We start from the raw sequence: 14,136 nt of genomic DNA on the forward strand, positions 1-14,136 counted from the left end.
GTTGTTTTTAAAAAAAAAAAAAGGAAAATCAAATGCGATGACACATATAACCACACTGAGGCGCTGTTGTTCAGAAATACCACACAATGTTAAGACGTGGTTGACGTGCGGTGTGGTTATAGTAGGTCATTTTGAGCGCAGAATGTGTACGCAAACTGTGGAGTTGTTTTGAACTGTTTCGGCACTGCAGTTTTTGCAGAAGCCCTCCCACCAACCAACTTCCACGTACTTCCACTTTAACGTTTGAAAAGTTAACGCAGACAGAGGAAGTTGTACTTCAGTTTGTGTCTGCAAACCATCATGCGCTTCGAGACACTCTCATTTTGAATTGGCTGCAAAGAGAAGATGTGGAGTGTCGACCTCCATTATGAACCACTCTTGGAGTGTGCTATTCGGGTCTATTTTGGCAGTGCTGCATCTCACTTCAAGTGCCAGCAGTAAGTTCCTTATTCTATGAGAATTATTATTATTATTTGTTATTCTTCACCGTCTGAGGACAGAAAAAAGCCACTACGAATTCTGTCTAGAAAGGTTGGGTGCAGATGTGATGTATGATAGTGCCTTGCTGATTTTACCTTGATACACTTGTACAGTACATTACATATTTTGTGCTCGGGTGTATTTTAAAACTGCACTGGCTCATTGTTACAATATATTGTGCATGTCGTGCTATAAATGCGCTACATAAATAAAGTTGTCTTAGTTCATGTGTTTCTCATCTCCTCTATGCAGACGGAGAAGACTGCCTGGAAATCATGGTCGGGCAGATAACTGATTACAAGACTCTGCTTGGGGAAAACTTAGAAATTAGTTGCACATACCGTATTAATTGCAATAACCAATTGTTGAACAATGTCACCTGGTATAAGTTTGACAAAGACATTTTTATGAAGGTGATGAGGGATTTTCATACAAACATGACGTTGACTAAGTTAAGCAAGGTGGAAACTATGTTGTTATTACGCTTCACAAATATACAAAAAAGCAACGCAGGTTTCTATCGGTGTCAAAGTGGACTCGTCGTCGGACACCACATCGGAGTGTTTGTGTACGGTATGTCTTTATATGGTCATGAATTCGTTTTGGAGGCCATTCTAACATTGCATACCACCTTTGGTTTTCCAGAAAACAACATCACACTTGAGAATGAAACCAGTAAGAATATATATATATATATTTTTTGCAACCAATTCTGTGTGTATTTCAAGATGATTATTTTATCCAGACGCTAGCACCCTGCACTCATTTGATATTGTCCTAATCTTATATAGCACGTTTCTTCTCGGACATTCTATCTTTCTAGCTCCAGGTCTGTCAGTGCAAGGGCAGATGTTCGTGTACTCTACCATAGGCACTGTGGCCTTCGTCACCATCGTGATATTTATTTCTGTTATTTCAATGCAACGCTGTAAAGGTGAGCCGTTTTCAACCAAGCATCTTTTTTATGCCAACACATACATTACTCAGAAAACACGAGGTGCTAAACTCCGGACATGAGCTCTCTCTCGTGCTATGTAATGTCATAAATAATCACTGACTCGAGTGATCAAACTACATAATGTTACAGCAGATTCAAGTTGATTTAATAAAGTACATTTGTTGCGTGCAGTCAGTTGCGTTTAACGTTAAAGTATAATTAGGGACGTCCCTAATTGGGGCCAATCACGTGAAAAAGTTCCGTTTTATTCATTTCCGTGTCACTGAGTGACAAAACGATCCAATTGGGCAAATATCTTGCTAAACAGAAAGTCAGTGAAGTCTCAAACTTGGACTCCGGTGCAAAACAAACATGATTGCGACATTCCTAAGTACAATATATTTGCATTCAACTTTTAGAACGGCTCATTTATTAGTGATACACTACAGGATGGCCGAGTGGTCTAAGGCGCCGCGTTCAGGACCCAGTCTCCCAAGGAGGCCTGGGTTCGAATCTCGAATTTCCCCATTGTGGGACTAATAAAGGCAATATTATTATTATTATTATTATAATATAAGTTTTAGTATGAAACCTCAGCCTTATTTGTTGAACACCTAGGCCCACTACCCTACTGTATGTTCATATTGTCGTTCGGGTAATATTTAAAGGGGAAAGTTTGTCATTTAGTGGTTTTTGATGTAAAAAGTTTGATCAACGCCTTTTGTCAATTATGCTGCTCAGCTCCTTGATAGAAAACTGCAAGTTGTGCAAACAGTGCATTGAGAAGAATTTATACTGCATTTTAGGTCCATCCTGAAATTTCAGCCAAAAGCCAAACTTCCCTCTCCTTTGGTAATAGTGGATATATATATATTTTCTTTTAATTAAAATTACTATTGATTTTTTTAATTAAATTATTAAATATTTTATGAATTTAATTAATATATTTAATTACATTGTTTGTGTTAATGCACTGGAGAAGGGAGCTCCCCAATCTCATTGTACACTGAGTACAATGACATTAAAGCAGGGGTGGGCAAACTTTTTCCAGCTGCACATGGATGGAGTGTTTTGGAAACCTCACTTCTTCAGAGCAAAAAATACATATAGTATTTCGAGAAAATATGATTATTCCCCCTACATTTTTTCCCATTTCCTACGATGCTAATAATCGTCACTAGTTGTTGGCTTTGATTTTAAATGAAAATGAACAAACGCATTATACAACAAAATGTCTTAGATTGCGCCTCCTAGTGGGGACACATCGGCATTACAGGGAAAATAAAACATGAACAAGGTTTCCTTATTTTTTTCAACTTTGGCGGGCCTGATTAAAACGTTTAACGGGCCGCATGCGGCCATGTCTGCATTAGGGGGAATTCCGATTCTGATATCCAGTGTCTGTATTTAATATTTAAAAAATAACGACATGTCTCTCTCATGCAGGCCACGCAAGGAGAGAGACACCAACTGAAACTCAAGTGAGGCATCTAAAATCTTCTGTGTAACAGAACACTTGGGAATGTTCATCAACTATAAATGTTATACATTGTTTGCAGCACCTCTCGTTGGTAAACCAGCAATCTGATGCCAAACCAGGACAAATGCCAACCTCCTCCAGCAGCTACCTTTACAGTAATACAAGTTGTGAGGAAGAAAAACATCCAAAAACAAGGATGGAGAAAGACGGAAGCTCCATCACGTATGCCGCTATCAACCACCAGCTGCCCGTCAGTGCTCCCGCTCGACCCAGGAGGCCTAAAGAGGAAAGTTCAGAGTACGCAGCTTTACGAGTATAACACGACATTTGACCGGTGATGGAAGATCAGCTTTCGCTCACGTTCAAGCCACACAAAGAACTTGGTTCACATGAGATTGAAACTAGCAGCTTCCTCTCACATCCCGAATCTCGGTTTTGGAGGAACGACACGCGACTTTCAGGGGTCATTGTTTGAAAAAAAAAGAAAAAAAAAAGGTGGTTACATATCCTACAAGTGATTAGTATTATGAGCGGAAGGTGACGCTTGTTGCACAACTCACGTGGGCATGCATCGTGTGTGTGTGACGCTTCCGGTTTATGAACGAGCTCATGGTTGTCACTACAGCACCTGCAAAATGATCAAGAGGTGCTAACTTTCATCATAGCGATTCTCAGCGGTTCTGTGATAATTCAAGAGAGCATTCAGAATGGATCATTTGTGTTCTTGCTTTTCCATGAAGACAAAAAAGCTAAATAAAGATGAGCAATGGAATGATATTAAATTATGCCGTCTCAGGCTGCCAAAGTATCTGAGGCCATAGACAAGGTGGGTGGGTGGAAGGTAAGAGCGAACTCTGAATAACTATAAATAACAGTGAAAGCCAAAAAAGAAAAAAAAAATCGGAAAAGACTACAAGCCCATTTAAACCTTTTTTAACTTTTTTAAAATTGTGATATAGTAACTGCCGAAACTACATTTTCCATGTATAAAACTAACTAATTGTCACAAAAATGTCCTTTGTTTTTGCCTGCCAATTAATTTCATAAGTGAGCTTTTGGTGTTGGTTTTCTGTTTTTAATTTCAGTATTACTGTACGGCCAGACAGAGGAAGGAACGTCAAACAGTCAGTGAATTGAGGTTTACTCTATTATATAATAGTTATTGTGACCTGTTTTTTAAATATACTTCGCATTCAACAAATGCTCCATATATTAAAAAACTAATACTAAAACTAAGAACTAAACTAAAAGCATTTTTGAAAAGAAAAACTGCTCTAAAAGTAATTAAAACAAACTGAATTAAAAAAAAAAAACTAAAGTCAAAACGAAATAAAAACAAACTATAATGAAAAGTCCCAAAATTATTATTACGCTGGCGTTGACTCCCATTTAATGAATTCCGTCTTTGCCCACTCTTTAAACCATTTGACACTTTTGCTATTAGGGCCTACAGGACATCATTACACTTGGATGTGACTCGTGAACATCGCCACACACTCAGTCATAAGAGGGTGTGCACACTTTTGCAACCAAATTAACTAAGTTTATCCCCTCGCTCATAGTTTTGTTTTGTTTTTTCAATTGAGTTGTACAAGTTCTAAGTTAATGTTGGAAACTGTTTTGAAACGTTATCTTGGTCAAATGTTTTACATCACAAAAACTCGAGACGGATTAATGGATGGATGGATAGGTAGGTTGTACAACCAAGCGACATTCCTTTGCAATGGCTGGTTGTGTTTGCCGGGCAGGATGCAGTCCCTCCCATGCACATCCTGCTGGGTCAGAGAGGTGCCACAAAAAACATTCATGTGGTTATATACCCCCATTCCCCACCCCAACCTCAAGTCACCAATAAAATTGCAGGCAGAACGAGATGAAACCTCATGTTAGTCGAAAAACATTTGACACTAAAAGCCTGATGTTTACTGTAAGTTTGGGTGTGTGTACTGTTTTTATGAGGGAGGGAGGTATTTTTGTCACCAACTGGCTTCTAAATTCAGCCTCCTCCCAACCATCTTCCTCCCCCACAGAGGAGTCTTGCCCTTTTGTCCAGACTGTCAACAATCACCACTTGCTGTTCTGCTCAGGCGCAACAAAGTGGGACATTTGGACAAGAAAAGGCAGAGGCTTAGAAATTTCTGCGCTGATTTTTATTCTAGTGCAACAAAACAAAACATATGCAGCTTTAAAACTACGTAAGATGCAGCTGGTCTTTCCGTAACTAAACATTTGACTTGGGCTCTTCAGTTATTAAATTGAACTAAATCCTCGAAAGCGGCGGCCACACTCTGAGTGGCCCCTTTATTGATCACCCCCACCATCTAAATAAATAATAAATAATTAACATCCCCGACGAAAAATCTTAAATAAAATGCTGATAAACATTTTGTATACAACCCCCCCCCCCGAAAAAAGGCGGGCAAATTGGGATTTGTATCCAAAAATCTGAAAAAAATAAAAGGAAAAAAAAAACTAAAGGAAAAAGCCACAAATGAGAATCTGCATGTGCAGAACTGCAGAGCTGGGCTGTTTTAGATTGTAGTATCAACTGTCACCACTAGATGGCGGACATATCATACCTTAATTGGCAGGACAAACAATAACTCTAAATAGTGAGTAGATTTTTGTGAGAAAAAAAAAATTACAAAACGAGTTATTGCACTTCATGTTGTTCAGCAGTTTTGTGCCATCCTTGGATGGTGCTTTTTATGCAAAAGTCCTTTCCACTGGAAAAACAAATTACAAAAATTCCATAACATGGTTATTTTGTTGTTTGCGTCTTCAAATGCTGTGTTTTTGGTTAAGGATTGAGAATGTTTACTACATAAAAAGTACATTATTAACAGAAGTGCATGGTCTAATGTGGCCCCGAGCAACTAATTATATATTATATCTCATAATAACTCTTGATCGTAAGGAACACAAGAGGATATTCAAAATGTAGCCTCAATATGAGGCAGTCGAATGACTTATTTACCGAGCCGGTCAGCTAAGACAAACCTCACAATCCAAACGAATACGGAAAATATATAAAAATCTAGAAATATGAAGTCAATTCGAAAAACAGTTACAGGAGTTAAATTAAACAATAAACGATATATATAAAAAATAACTTAAGTATTTCAGTGAAGGGTTTCAAAGGTTGTCAAATTGGAACTTTTGTGGGCAGACGATTGAAGCTAAAAGGGAACAGTGCCAAAAAACACCAACGTCACAGTTTCCAGAGAAGAAAGGTGTGAACAACAATGAGGGTGATGACAAGGTCACGCACCCACTGTGTGGAAAGTTGCTTTGAAACCTGGGAGATGACCTTTTCCACCGCTTGTCTAAAATAAATAAATTTAAAAAATTAAAAAAAATTAAAAAGGAATTTTTGGGGGTTCCAAGTTCCTCTCCTGCCAGGAGCTGCATCCACTTTTCTACGTAAAAAACTTCCTGCGGAGATACACGCAGACGCAGACGAGGATCAGGACTGCCACCAGACTGCACAGCAAGCTGATGATGAGCGTGAAGCGATTCACTGCAGCACATAAAAACATTCATGCATGACACGATGTCAGATGCGGTCGAAGAGGAATGGCCCGTTTCCCGCTTTTAGCTCCCACGTGAAAACTGCCGCAATGACTTTTCAAAGCAAAGGTCATGATGGGGACTCGAGTCATTGTGACTGTTTGGATGACTCGTTATTTGACTGGACTTGGACTTGAGAGGTAAAGACTTGGGAAATGATGACCAGACAGACTTGATTATTTTTCATTTTATACGTTAACTAAAAAAAAAAAAAAAAAGGTTTTGGGCATGCGAAACATCCTATGATTTACATCCAGATACAAAATGATTTTACACGATGATGTGTTGTGAAATGTGTCCACTAAAGGTTAGCTGAATCGGCCAATAATAACATTATTTGGCCTTAATGGTCTTTTCTGTTTATAAAGAGATAAAGTGCAGGTAAGAATGCATTATGAAGGTGAATTACTTGAGACTTGAAGGTTGAAGTTAATACAGAGATTGTTTCCAATTACTTTATACAGATAATTGCTGAAAACATGAAAAGACCACCACAGAACTCCCCAGTAAGGAATTGTCACTATAGAGTGAGCAATTGCCTTTCACTGATTCAGTTTTTGCGATTTTTTTTATGAATACTAGGCGCATTTCTACCACTATTGTGTGCAGTTAGCATTGCTTTGAAAACGCATCTTCCTATGATGCCACAATTTACAGAAAAAAATCATGGCATTACTTAAATTCTCGAACAAGGCAGCTAAGGGGCAGATGAGCTCCAAAAGCCTGTTAGCTCGTAAGCTAGCGCCTCTTGTCAGAGTGGAAAACCATGCGTCCCTGGAGGTTTTAAACATGTATTTTTATAACTCAAAAATCGAGTGGGATGTGTAGGCATCTGGTTGCAACCATTTTGGTTTCACACATTTAGCAGACACGACCAAAGTAGAGATATTGTGAAGCTTGATTTTTCAAGATTTCAAAGTCTCATACTTATCAATTCTTATCATCATTCATTTATTTTCACTGTAGACAGAAAGATTTACTCGCATGTGTGACCTGATCGCATCTCTGGTATGTTAAAAAAAAAATAAAAAAAATTGGAAGTGGATTCCATTTTGAAGTTCAGGTTTGGGCCAATTCCAGCAGTTTGATGTTTCTATTTTATGATGTTTGATCAACTGATGAAGTTTTACAGAAAATATGTTTTGTTCTTGTGGGTTTTATGCCGACTGGAATCATCTTGGAACGGTGAATGTCATTTTTACGTTCTCATTTATAAAACACTGTCACAAATAAATAAGCACATTTGAAAGCGGGTTCTCGAGAGCTCACCAGGTATGTTGTCGAGGGTCACGGAGAGGGGCGTTTCCAGTCCCTGATGGTGTACGACGCACTGGATCGCCTGCTCTGTGAGCTGCCCAGACGAGAGGAGCAGTGTGCTCGTCACCGTCGTTATGCCGTCATCCTCGGAGTTAAGGGAAACAAGCGACGCGTTGAGACTTTGGTTGTTCCCGCCGATGGTCCACGTGATCGCTGCTGCGGGCCGCGATCGAGCGATGCAGTTGGCCTCTGTGACACCTGAAGTGGAGGTCGTGTGGGTCACCTTCACTTCAGGTAAAGCTGGAAGATAAAAGGAGTCATTTTTAAAAACGGCCATCTCCTGATTTTCTACGGCATATTCTGTGCCAGGTTAACTAGGATAACTCTTAAGTTATACCAAGATGATCTCCTCACCTTGACACTCGTTACGCCCCCCCCTAGCAAGAAAAAAACAATTTGCGCCCCCCACCCCACTCACTCTCCGCCACAACTAGGAATAATAGCATTTTCGTTGCAAAACAAACCGACACCGTAGAGTTAATAATCGCTACGCACAAGGAGAGCGCCACTGCCAACTACTGGAGTGGAGGTGCAATTACACTTTATTGTAGTACAACGGAAAAAAAGCATGTTCCCCAGGGTCACACGCGGCCCCCTCAGCATAGTCCTTCATTTTCAGCTGGAATAAATCACATTCTCCGAGGACGACTTTCTACGACATTCTGCTAGGACATTTTTGTCCAATAATTCTTCTCTTATGTTCACCTGGCTCACATTCTCGGTTGTAGTTTTATCTCAAGATCTGCTCTTCCACACCAGTCTTGCCTTTATGGCAAATCATAACCAAATCAAACACATAAGGCTCCATGATGGAAAAAAAAAATAGATGGCACCAAAATTTCATGACACCTACAATGAAGCATTGCGGTGGCAGCATCATGTTTCTTCGTCCGCTGGGACAAAATCAAAAGTGGGGAGAAATATGAATGATCCAAAATAGCCGTCAGTGTTCGTAAAAAACCTTCAGGCTTCTGTGAGAGCCAAAGTCAGGAAAGCCTCCGACAACAGCTTGAATTTATTTGGGGCAATTGAGATGACGGGAGCAAGTGCGTTTACTCCCAGATGAGCTTGGTTCATTCAAGAGTGAAAACCCGTTCTGGTCGGTCTGAAAAAAAGGTGGCATCAAACATCTAAAATAAACTTCGGCCTTTCCGGGTGACCTTCATTTGACCTCCTCTCACCTCAAATTCTTTTTGATATCACTGAGTTTGATGCAGTAAATCTATGGCCTATTTTCCCCCTGACTGACTAACATAGATGAAGGCGTGTGATTCGGTTCTTCGGCCCAAACTCACCGTACACAGAAAGGCAAGAGGTGCCTCTCATAGTACCGTCTGGGAAAGTGTGGAACTCGCAGGTGTAGCACGCCTCGTCTTGGATCGTAACCGTCTGGAAAACCAGCCGGGTGTCGCCAAGGCTTTTGCTCAAGATGAGGCGACTCTGTAGCGTCTCCTCCACGTTGTAGTGCTCTTGAGAGTAGGACGCCACGGTGATGCTGCCGCCTTCATTAGGAAACTTCTTCCACAGAACCTGGAGCACCCGCTCGGGCAGGCTGTACCAGCAGGACAGAGAAGTAGGTTTGCCGCTCTCGGCCATCTTGTTGCCATCTTGATGCACCCTGGCTGAAACAGAGAAAATATCCGTGGGTGGGTTTTACACCCTCGCTGTTCTGGTGCGGGTTGGTTTGGGGAAATTGGATCGTGTCAAAGGATTGTGGGAGTTGCAAGTGGAACAAACGCTCTTTGTAGCGATGGCACAAAGAGTGTCGTGACGGGCAACTTGTACCACTAACTGTAGATCACAGAATAATCCAATGCAAGCGTGGGCAAACTGTGGCCCGGGGGCCACATGCGGCCCGTTAAACGTTTTGATCCGGCCCGCCGAACTTGAAAAAAATTAAATGAATAAACCTTGGTTTTGTATGTAAGTATTTGTAGTTTGTTACTTCCCACCACTGCCAAAGTCTGAACTCACCAGTCACGCTGACACATGTGACGCCTTCTTGTGAGCCCGTAGGGAAGATGTCGAAGATGCAGCGGTAGCAGCCCTCATCCTCAGAGCGCACCTTCGTGAGGGTTATGGAGCTGGTGTCCTTTTGCCAAGAGGTGAGCTGCACGTTGGGCTTTTGGTGGCTGATTCGGATCGGCGTATAGTGTTGGTACGCCAGCAAGAGCTCGTTTTGTTTGTCGAGCCAACGCACTTGATGGACAGTCTCGTCCGTTGTCGTGGTAACATTGCAGCCCAATAGGAGAGGTTCGCCCGCCTCGGCGCTCACGGTGGCAGACGACAACACCTCACCTGAAAGAACACACGTGCCAACAACACCTTTTGTGACGCAAATGAAAAATTACAGCAGCTACCTCCGTTGAAATGTTTTTAATCGCGTCTTAACACTTAATTTCTATTCTTGCATTTGATAAAAACAACACCTGGTTGCTTGCCGTGCCTCACCCATTCACATCTGGAGTTTGGCCTGTTTTATCGCCGCTTCTCTTCTTTTAGAACAGGTCATGAAGAGAACCAATTCTCGGAATTTGTGAAGCTGACTCTCATGCGTTCAAAGTGTCGAGCAGGGGTGGGCAAACTTTTTGACTGGCGGGCAACAATGGGCTCTAAAATGGAGTGTTTTGGTAACCTCACCTTATCGGAGGAAAAAAACATTTGTATTTTTTTTAATGAAAGTGAACAAAAGCATTACAACAATATATGTCTTTGAAAAACCACAGTATTTAGAAAATATACATTAACAAGGTTTATTCATTTAATTTTTTTCATGTTCGGCGGGCCGGATTAAATTGTATAACGGGCTGCATGTGGCCCCCGGGCCGTAGTTTACCCACGCCTGGTGTAAAGCATCATATAATGGGGTAAATGATGCCCACATGGCATTCATTGCAACCCAAGGGAACACACACACACACACACACGCACACACACAAAACTTTTTTTTGAGCTATTCGCTGGGTTCTTCCTTGCCCGGATGGGTGGTTTGGTAGACCTTTGACACACTTTTATGATTATGGGCCATATAAACGATCTTGACATGACCCAAATTCTCATCATTCCTTGATTTGCCACTTCAGAAAAAAATAACGTTTTTTCAACTCGTTAGTTTCTTTTCAAAGCTATGACTGTGACCATTGTTAAAATGACACAATGACAGAAATACAATTAAAAAGGTTTTCGCCTGATGGTGCAATTGAGTTCCATTACTTCTGCGAGGGGAAAAAATGATTTGGAAAATCTGTTCCTCTGTACCAGGCGTGCCCAAGTCCGATCCTCTATCAAGCCTGTTTCTGATGCATGCCGACCGCAATACAGCGAATCCAAATCATCATGATCATCTTCAAGATTTGCAAACCTTGCTAATGAGCTGATCATTTGCATCAGGTGTTGGAATTAGAACAGCACCTAAAACACCGCTCTTGAGCACCCCTGCGCTTATAAGCACAGTAGTATTTTTGTCAGCAAGTTTTTTTTTTATTTAAGAAGTGAGCAACGTTGCATAATTGTTGTCCTGACATCACAACAACAATCACTCGGATTAGCAGTGTGTATTATAATCCTTAACGTCTTCTTTAAACATCTCAGCAGTAGCGTTAACTAACCTTGTGTGATGGATGTTCCTCCGATCCAGAGTAGCAGGGAAAGTCCGAACATGTCCAACTTCTGATGGGTCCCGCAACACTGATGGGCCGACGCACTCGCCGAGATCACAGAGCAATAACCGCGTCCGTGCGCGAGCAGTTCAAAGACGATCACGTGACCGATATAGAAATACGGTTTTTTTACTGATGAAAGACGAGTCTAATCTTTATTTTTGGTACGTGCCATGTTTTTATAACAAAGCAACACAATGACTGTGGCTTGCTTAAGTCATGAGAGTTGAGCTGTTGTCAGTCAGTCACTCACTATGCCCGCCCAGGTTCACGTGTTAGTGTTTCTAGCCCTATTTCAGTTTTTACATAGTATTTTACTCTGTACAGCGTCCTTGAGTGTCAGGAAAGGCACTTCCATGTGGTCATATCAGCACCTTCGTTTTGAAGGTCGTAAACTACGTCAAGAGTATTGTCAGCCGCCATCCACAACCATGTGTTACTTTGATTGTGCTTTTGCAGAACCGAAAAAGACCTCTGGAGGGCGCCAAGCGTCGGACACTTGCAAGGCTGGTTGCTGATTTGTTCACCCCAAATTTCTCTGGCGTATCTTATATTTTATATATATACGTCTTGTATTCTGTACAATGGCGGCTGGTCATATTAATGAAAAACTTTACGACTTTAAAAACGAAGGTGCTGTTTTATGGGCTGATATTTGTGCCAGATTGGCCGACGAGGAGATCTATGTATCTGGAATCCATTGCTTATCCTAGAGGCACCCCTGTGGGCCTGATATTTGTGCCACCAGAAACTGAATCTGACTATCGATTTGAATGTGAATTGCTTAACTTGAATATTTTAATTGAAAACTGAATTATTGAATTACATAAATTGTAGATGCAAAAATTCAGATTCAAATCAAACAATTATGCAATTCAATAATTCACTTTTATATTCAATAATGATGATATTCAGATTCAGTTTCTAGTGGCACAAATATCAGCCCATACTTCTAAATCAAATTTTTTAATTATTATCATTATTATTATAAACTCTGGTAGCATGAATGAAACATAACGCTCAATTCGAAGAGCCGTTCAAAAAGTCTTGATTCGTCCGTGTGACGTTCACGAACGAATCAAGTCTTTTGAACGGCTCTTCGAACTGAACATGTTTCATTCATGCTTTCAGAGTCCACTGTTCTTGTTTCATGTATTATTTATTGGTGTTTACAGTAAACATGAACCATTTTAAACTGTTTTACCAATTTTAATGTTTTATTTAGTTTGAAAGCTTTTGTTAAAAGATCCAAAGGTGCGGGGTACACACACGTGAAGGTCAATATGCGCATATGATACATATTTACATTTTGTTAAATTCTGGTGTGAATAAAGTTTTCCACATGTCAAAATGAAGCAATGCTTGGCACAATTCCCAACATACTTAATGTACCACTAATTATGACATGATTTCATCCCACGGCATTAAAATGTACACATTTTAGAATTATGTTCCATCTCCAAAACACCAAAGTATGACATGCACTTTCATGCATGACCAATCCCATTGTTTAATGATTAAAACATTGTTTTGAAATAATGCGTAAAAAACATAAACGAGGCTTTTAACTTTTAAAGAGCCAGTCTTTTGGGTGAAAGGCTCAGATAAAAGAGCCACAAGTCCCATCACTAGTACAAGCCATCTAAACACCTGCATAGAGCTCTCCCACCCCTCTTCCCTCTCCTCCCACAAGCTCAATTGGAGCAAGTAAAACAAAAGTTCAAACTTAAAATAATAAACCAACCGGATGACATTTTTTTTTTAAATACATAGTACACTAGTTATTTGTTTTTACTTTTAGGGCTAGATTATATTCTGTATGATACAGATTATAAATTTCAGAAGAGTATATTTACTCTAAAAAAGCTATTTGGTCCTATTAAACAAAATAAAATCTGAGAGTAAAATATAATGTAAAATTTACTCAGAGAATTCTACGCTGAATATTTTACTCACAAAATTTACCCTCCTTACTAGGACCAAATGAAGTTTTTTTTAAGAGTAAAACGTACTTTTCGAAATTGATTAATTACTTCGTAATTTGCATGGAAAGTAAACACCAGTCGGTGCTCGCAGCTGAATGTGTCAGCTTTTGAGGTTAAAAAAACATTCATAGGTTAAAGGTCCCAAGGACCTAAAGACCATTTTTCCAAGTTTTATGATCAATAGAGGTTAAAATGAAATGAGTGTGTGACATGGTTTGAAGGAAATCAGTTGTCTTTTTCCTTTATATTAAACTATCCATTTTGGAGCAAGCTGTAAATATTTGTCTTTTTTTTTCATTGGCTAAATCGAAACTCAAAAGACATTTCATTCAAAACACTTAATCTTCATTATTAGAATAATTGAAATGGTCAAACGAGTTGAGGGTGTACCACTAGAGAGCACTAAAATCACCTCTTTAAAGCTTAGCTCATGGAGGTTGAAAAGCCAAATTGAAGTAGCCGCGATTCCTTCAAACAACACCCTAAACATAACCATCGTTCGAAAATCAAATATTCTGAAGCTTGAATATTTATACCAAACTCATTAACGTGCTGATACAAAGTCATTGGGTCAACATTTGTGAATCCAGCTGATCGGGTTAACAGGTAAGACATGCAGCACGTCCTAATAATAATAATAATATTCCCTTTATTAGTCCCACCCAGGCCTCCTGGGGAGACTGGGTCCTGAACGCGGCGCCTTAGACC

At 40.1% G+C, this 14,136-nt stretch overlaps 2 protein-coding genes and 1 long non-coding RNA gene across 6 annotated transcripts in view; 1 reads left to right on the forward strand and 2 right to left on the reverse strand.

The window, feature by feature from the left end:
- Positions 1-137: 137 nt before the first annotated feature.
- On the forward strand, positions 138-3,682 carry LOC148339569 (uncharacterized). 3 transcript variants are annotated; one of them, XM_088289140.1, is made up of 6 exons: positions 142-437; positions 733-1,053; positions 1,126-1,155; positions 1,304-1,414; positions 2,864-2,898; positions 2,977-3,682. In XM_088289140.1, the coding sequence occupies exons 1-6, from the start codon at positions 368-370 to the stop codon at positions 3,214-3,216; spliced, it is 807 nt and encodes a 268-aa protein (XP_088145266.1). In that variant the 5' UTR covers positions 142-367; the 3' UTR covers positions 3,217-3,682. The 3 variants fall into 3 exon arrangements, with proteins under 3 accessions (XP_088145265.1, XP_088145267.1, XP_088145266.1); XM_088289139.1 differs by having other exon boundaries at positions 138-437; positions 733-1,155; XM_088289141.1 differs by lacking the exons at positions 1,126-1,155; positions 1,304-1,414 and having other exon boundaries at positions 140-437.
- Positions 3,683-5,032: 1,350 nt separating this feature from the next.
- Positions 5,033-11,888, reverse strand: LOC148339570 (OX-2 membrane glycoprotein-like). The gene is made up of 5 exons (XM_088291055.1): positions 11,393-11,888; positions 9,759-10,082; positions 9,080-9,406; positions 7,737-8,024; positions 5,033-6,417 (listed from the first exon to the last, which is right to left on the reverse strand). Exons 1-5 carry the CDS (start codon positions 11,442-11,444, stop codon positions 6,317-6,319), a joined length of 1,092 nt encoding a protein of 363 aa, XP_088147181.1. The 5' UTR covers positions 11,445-11,888; the 3' UTR covers positions 5,033-6,316.
- Positions 11,889-13,823: 1,935 nt separating this feature from the next.
- Positions 13,824-14,136, reverse strand: part of LOC148339571 (uncharacterized) — a 35,708-nt gene continuing 35,395 nt past the window's right edge. For both annotated transcript variants that reach the window (XR_015842438.1, XR_015842440.1), the window contains exon 5: positions 13,824-14,053. This is a non-coding gene — a long non-coding RNA (uncharacterized LOC148339571). The remainder of the gene's footprint in view (positions 14,054-14,136) is intronic.

This window comes from Idiotropiscis lumnitzeri, chromosome 3 (genome assembly GCF_059441095.1).
Source record: "Idiotropiscis lumnitzeri isolate Australia: NSW breed Sydney's pygmy pipehorse chromosome 3, RoL_Ilum_1.0, whole genome shotgun sequence".
NCBI classification, from domain to species: Eukaryota; Metazoa; Chordata; class Actinopteri; order Syngnathiformes; family Syngnathidae; genus Idiotropiscis; species Idiotropiscis lumnitzeri.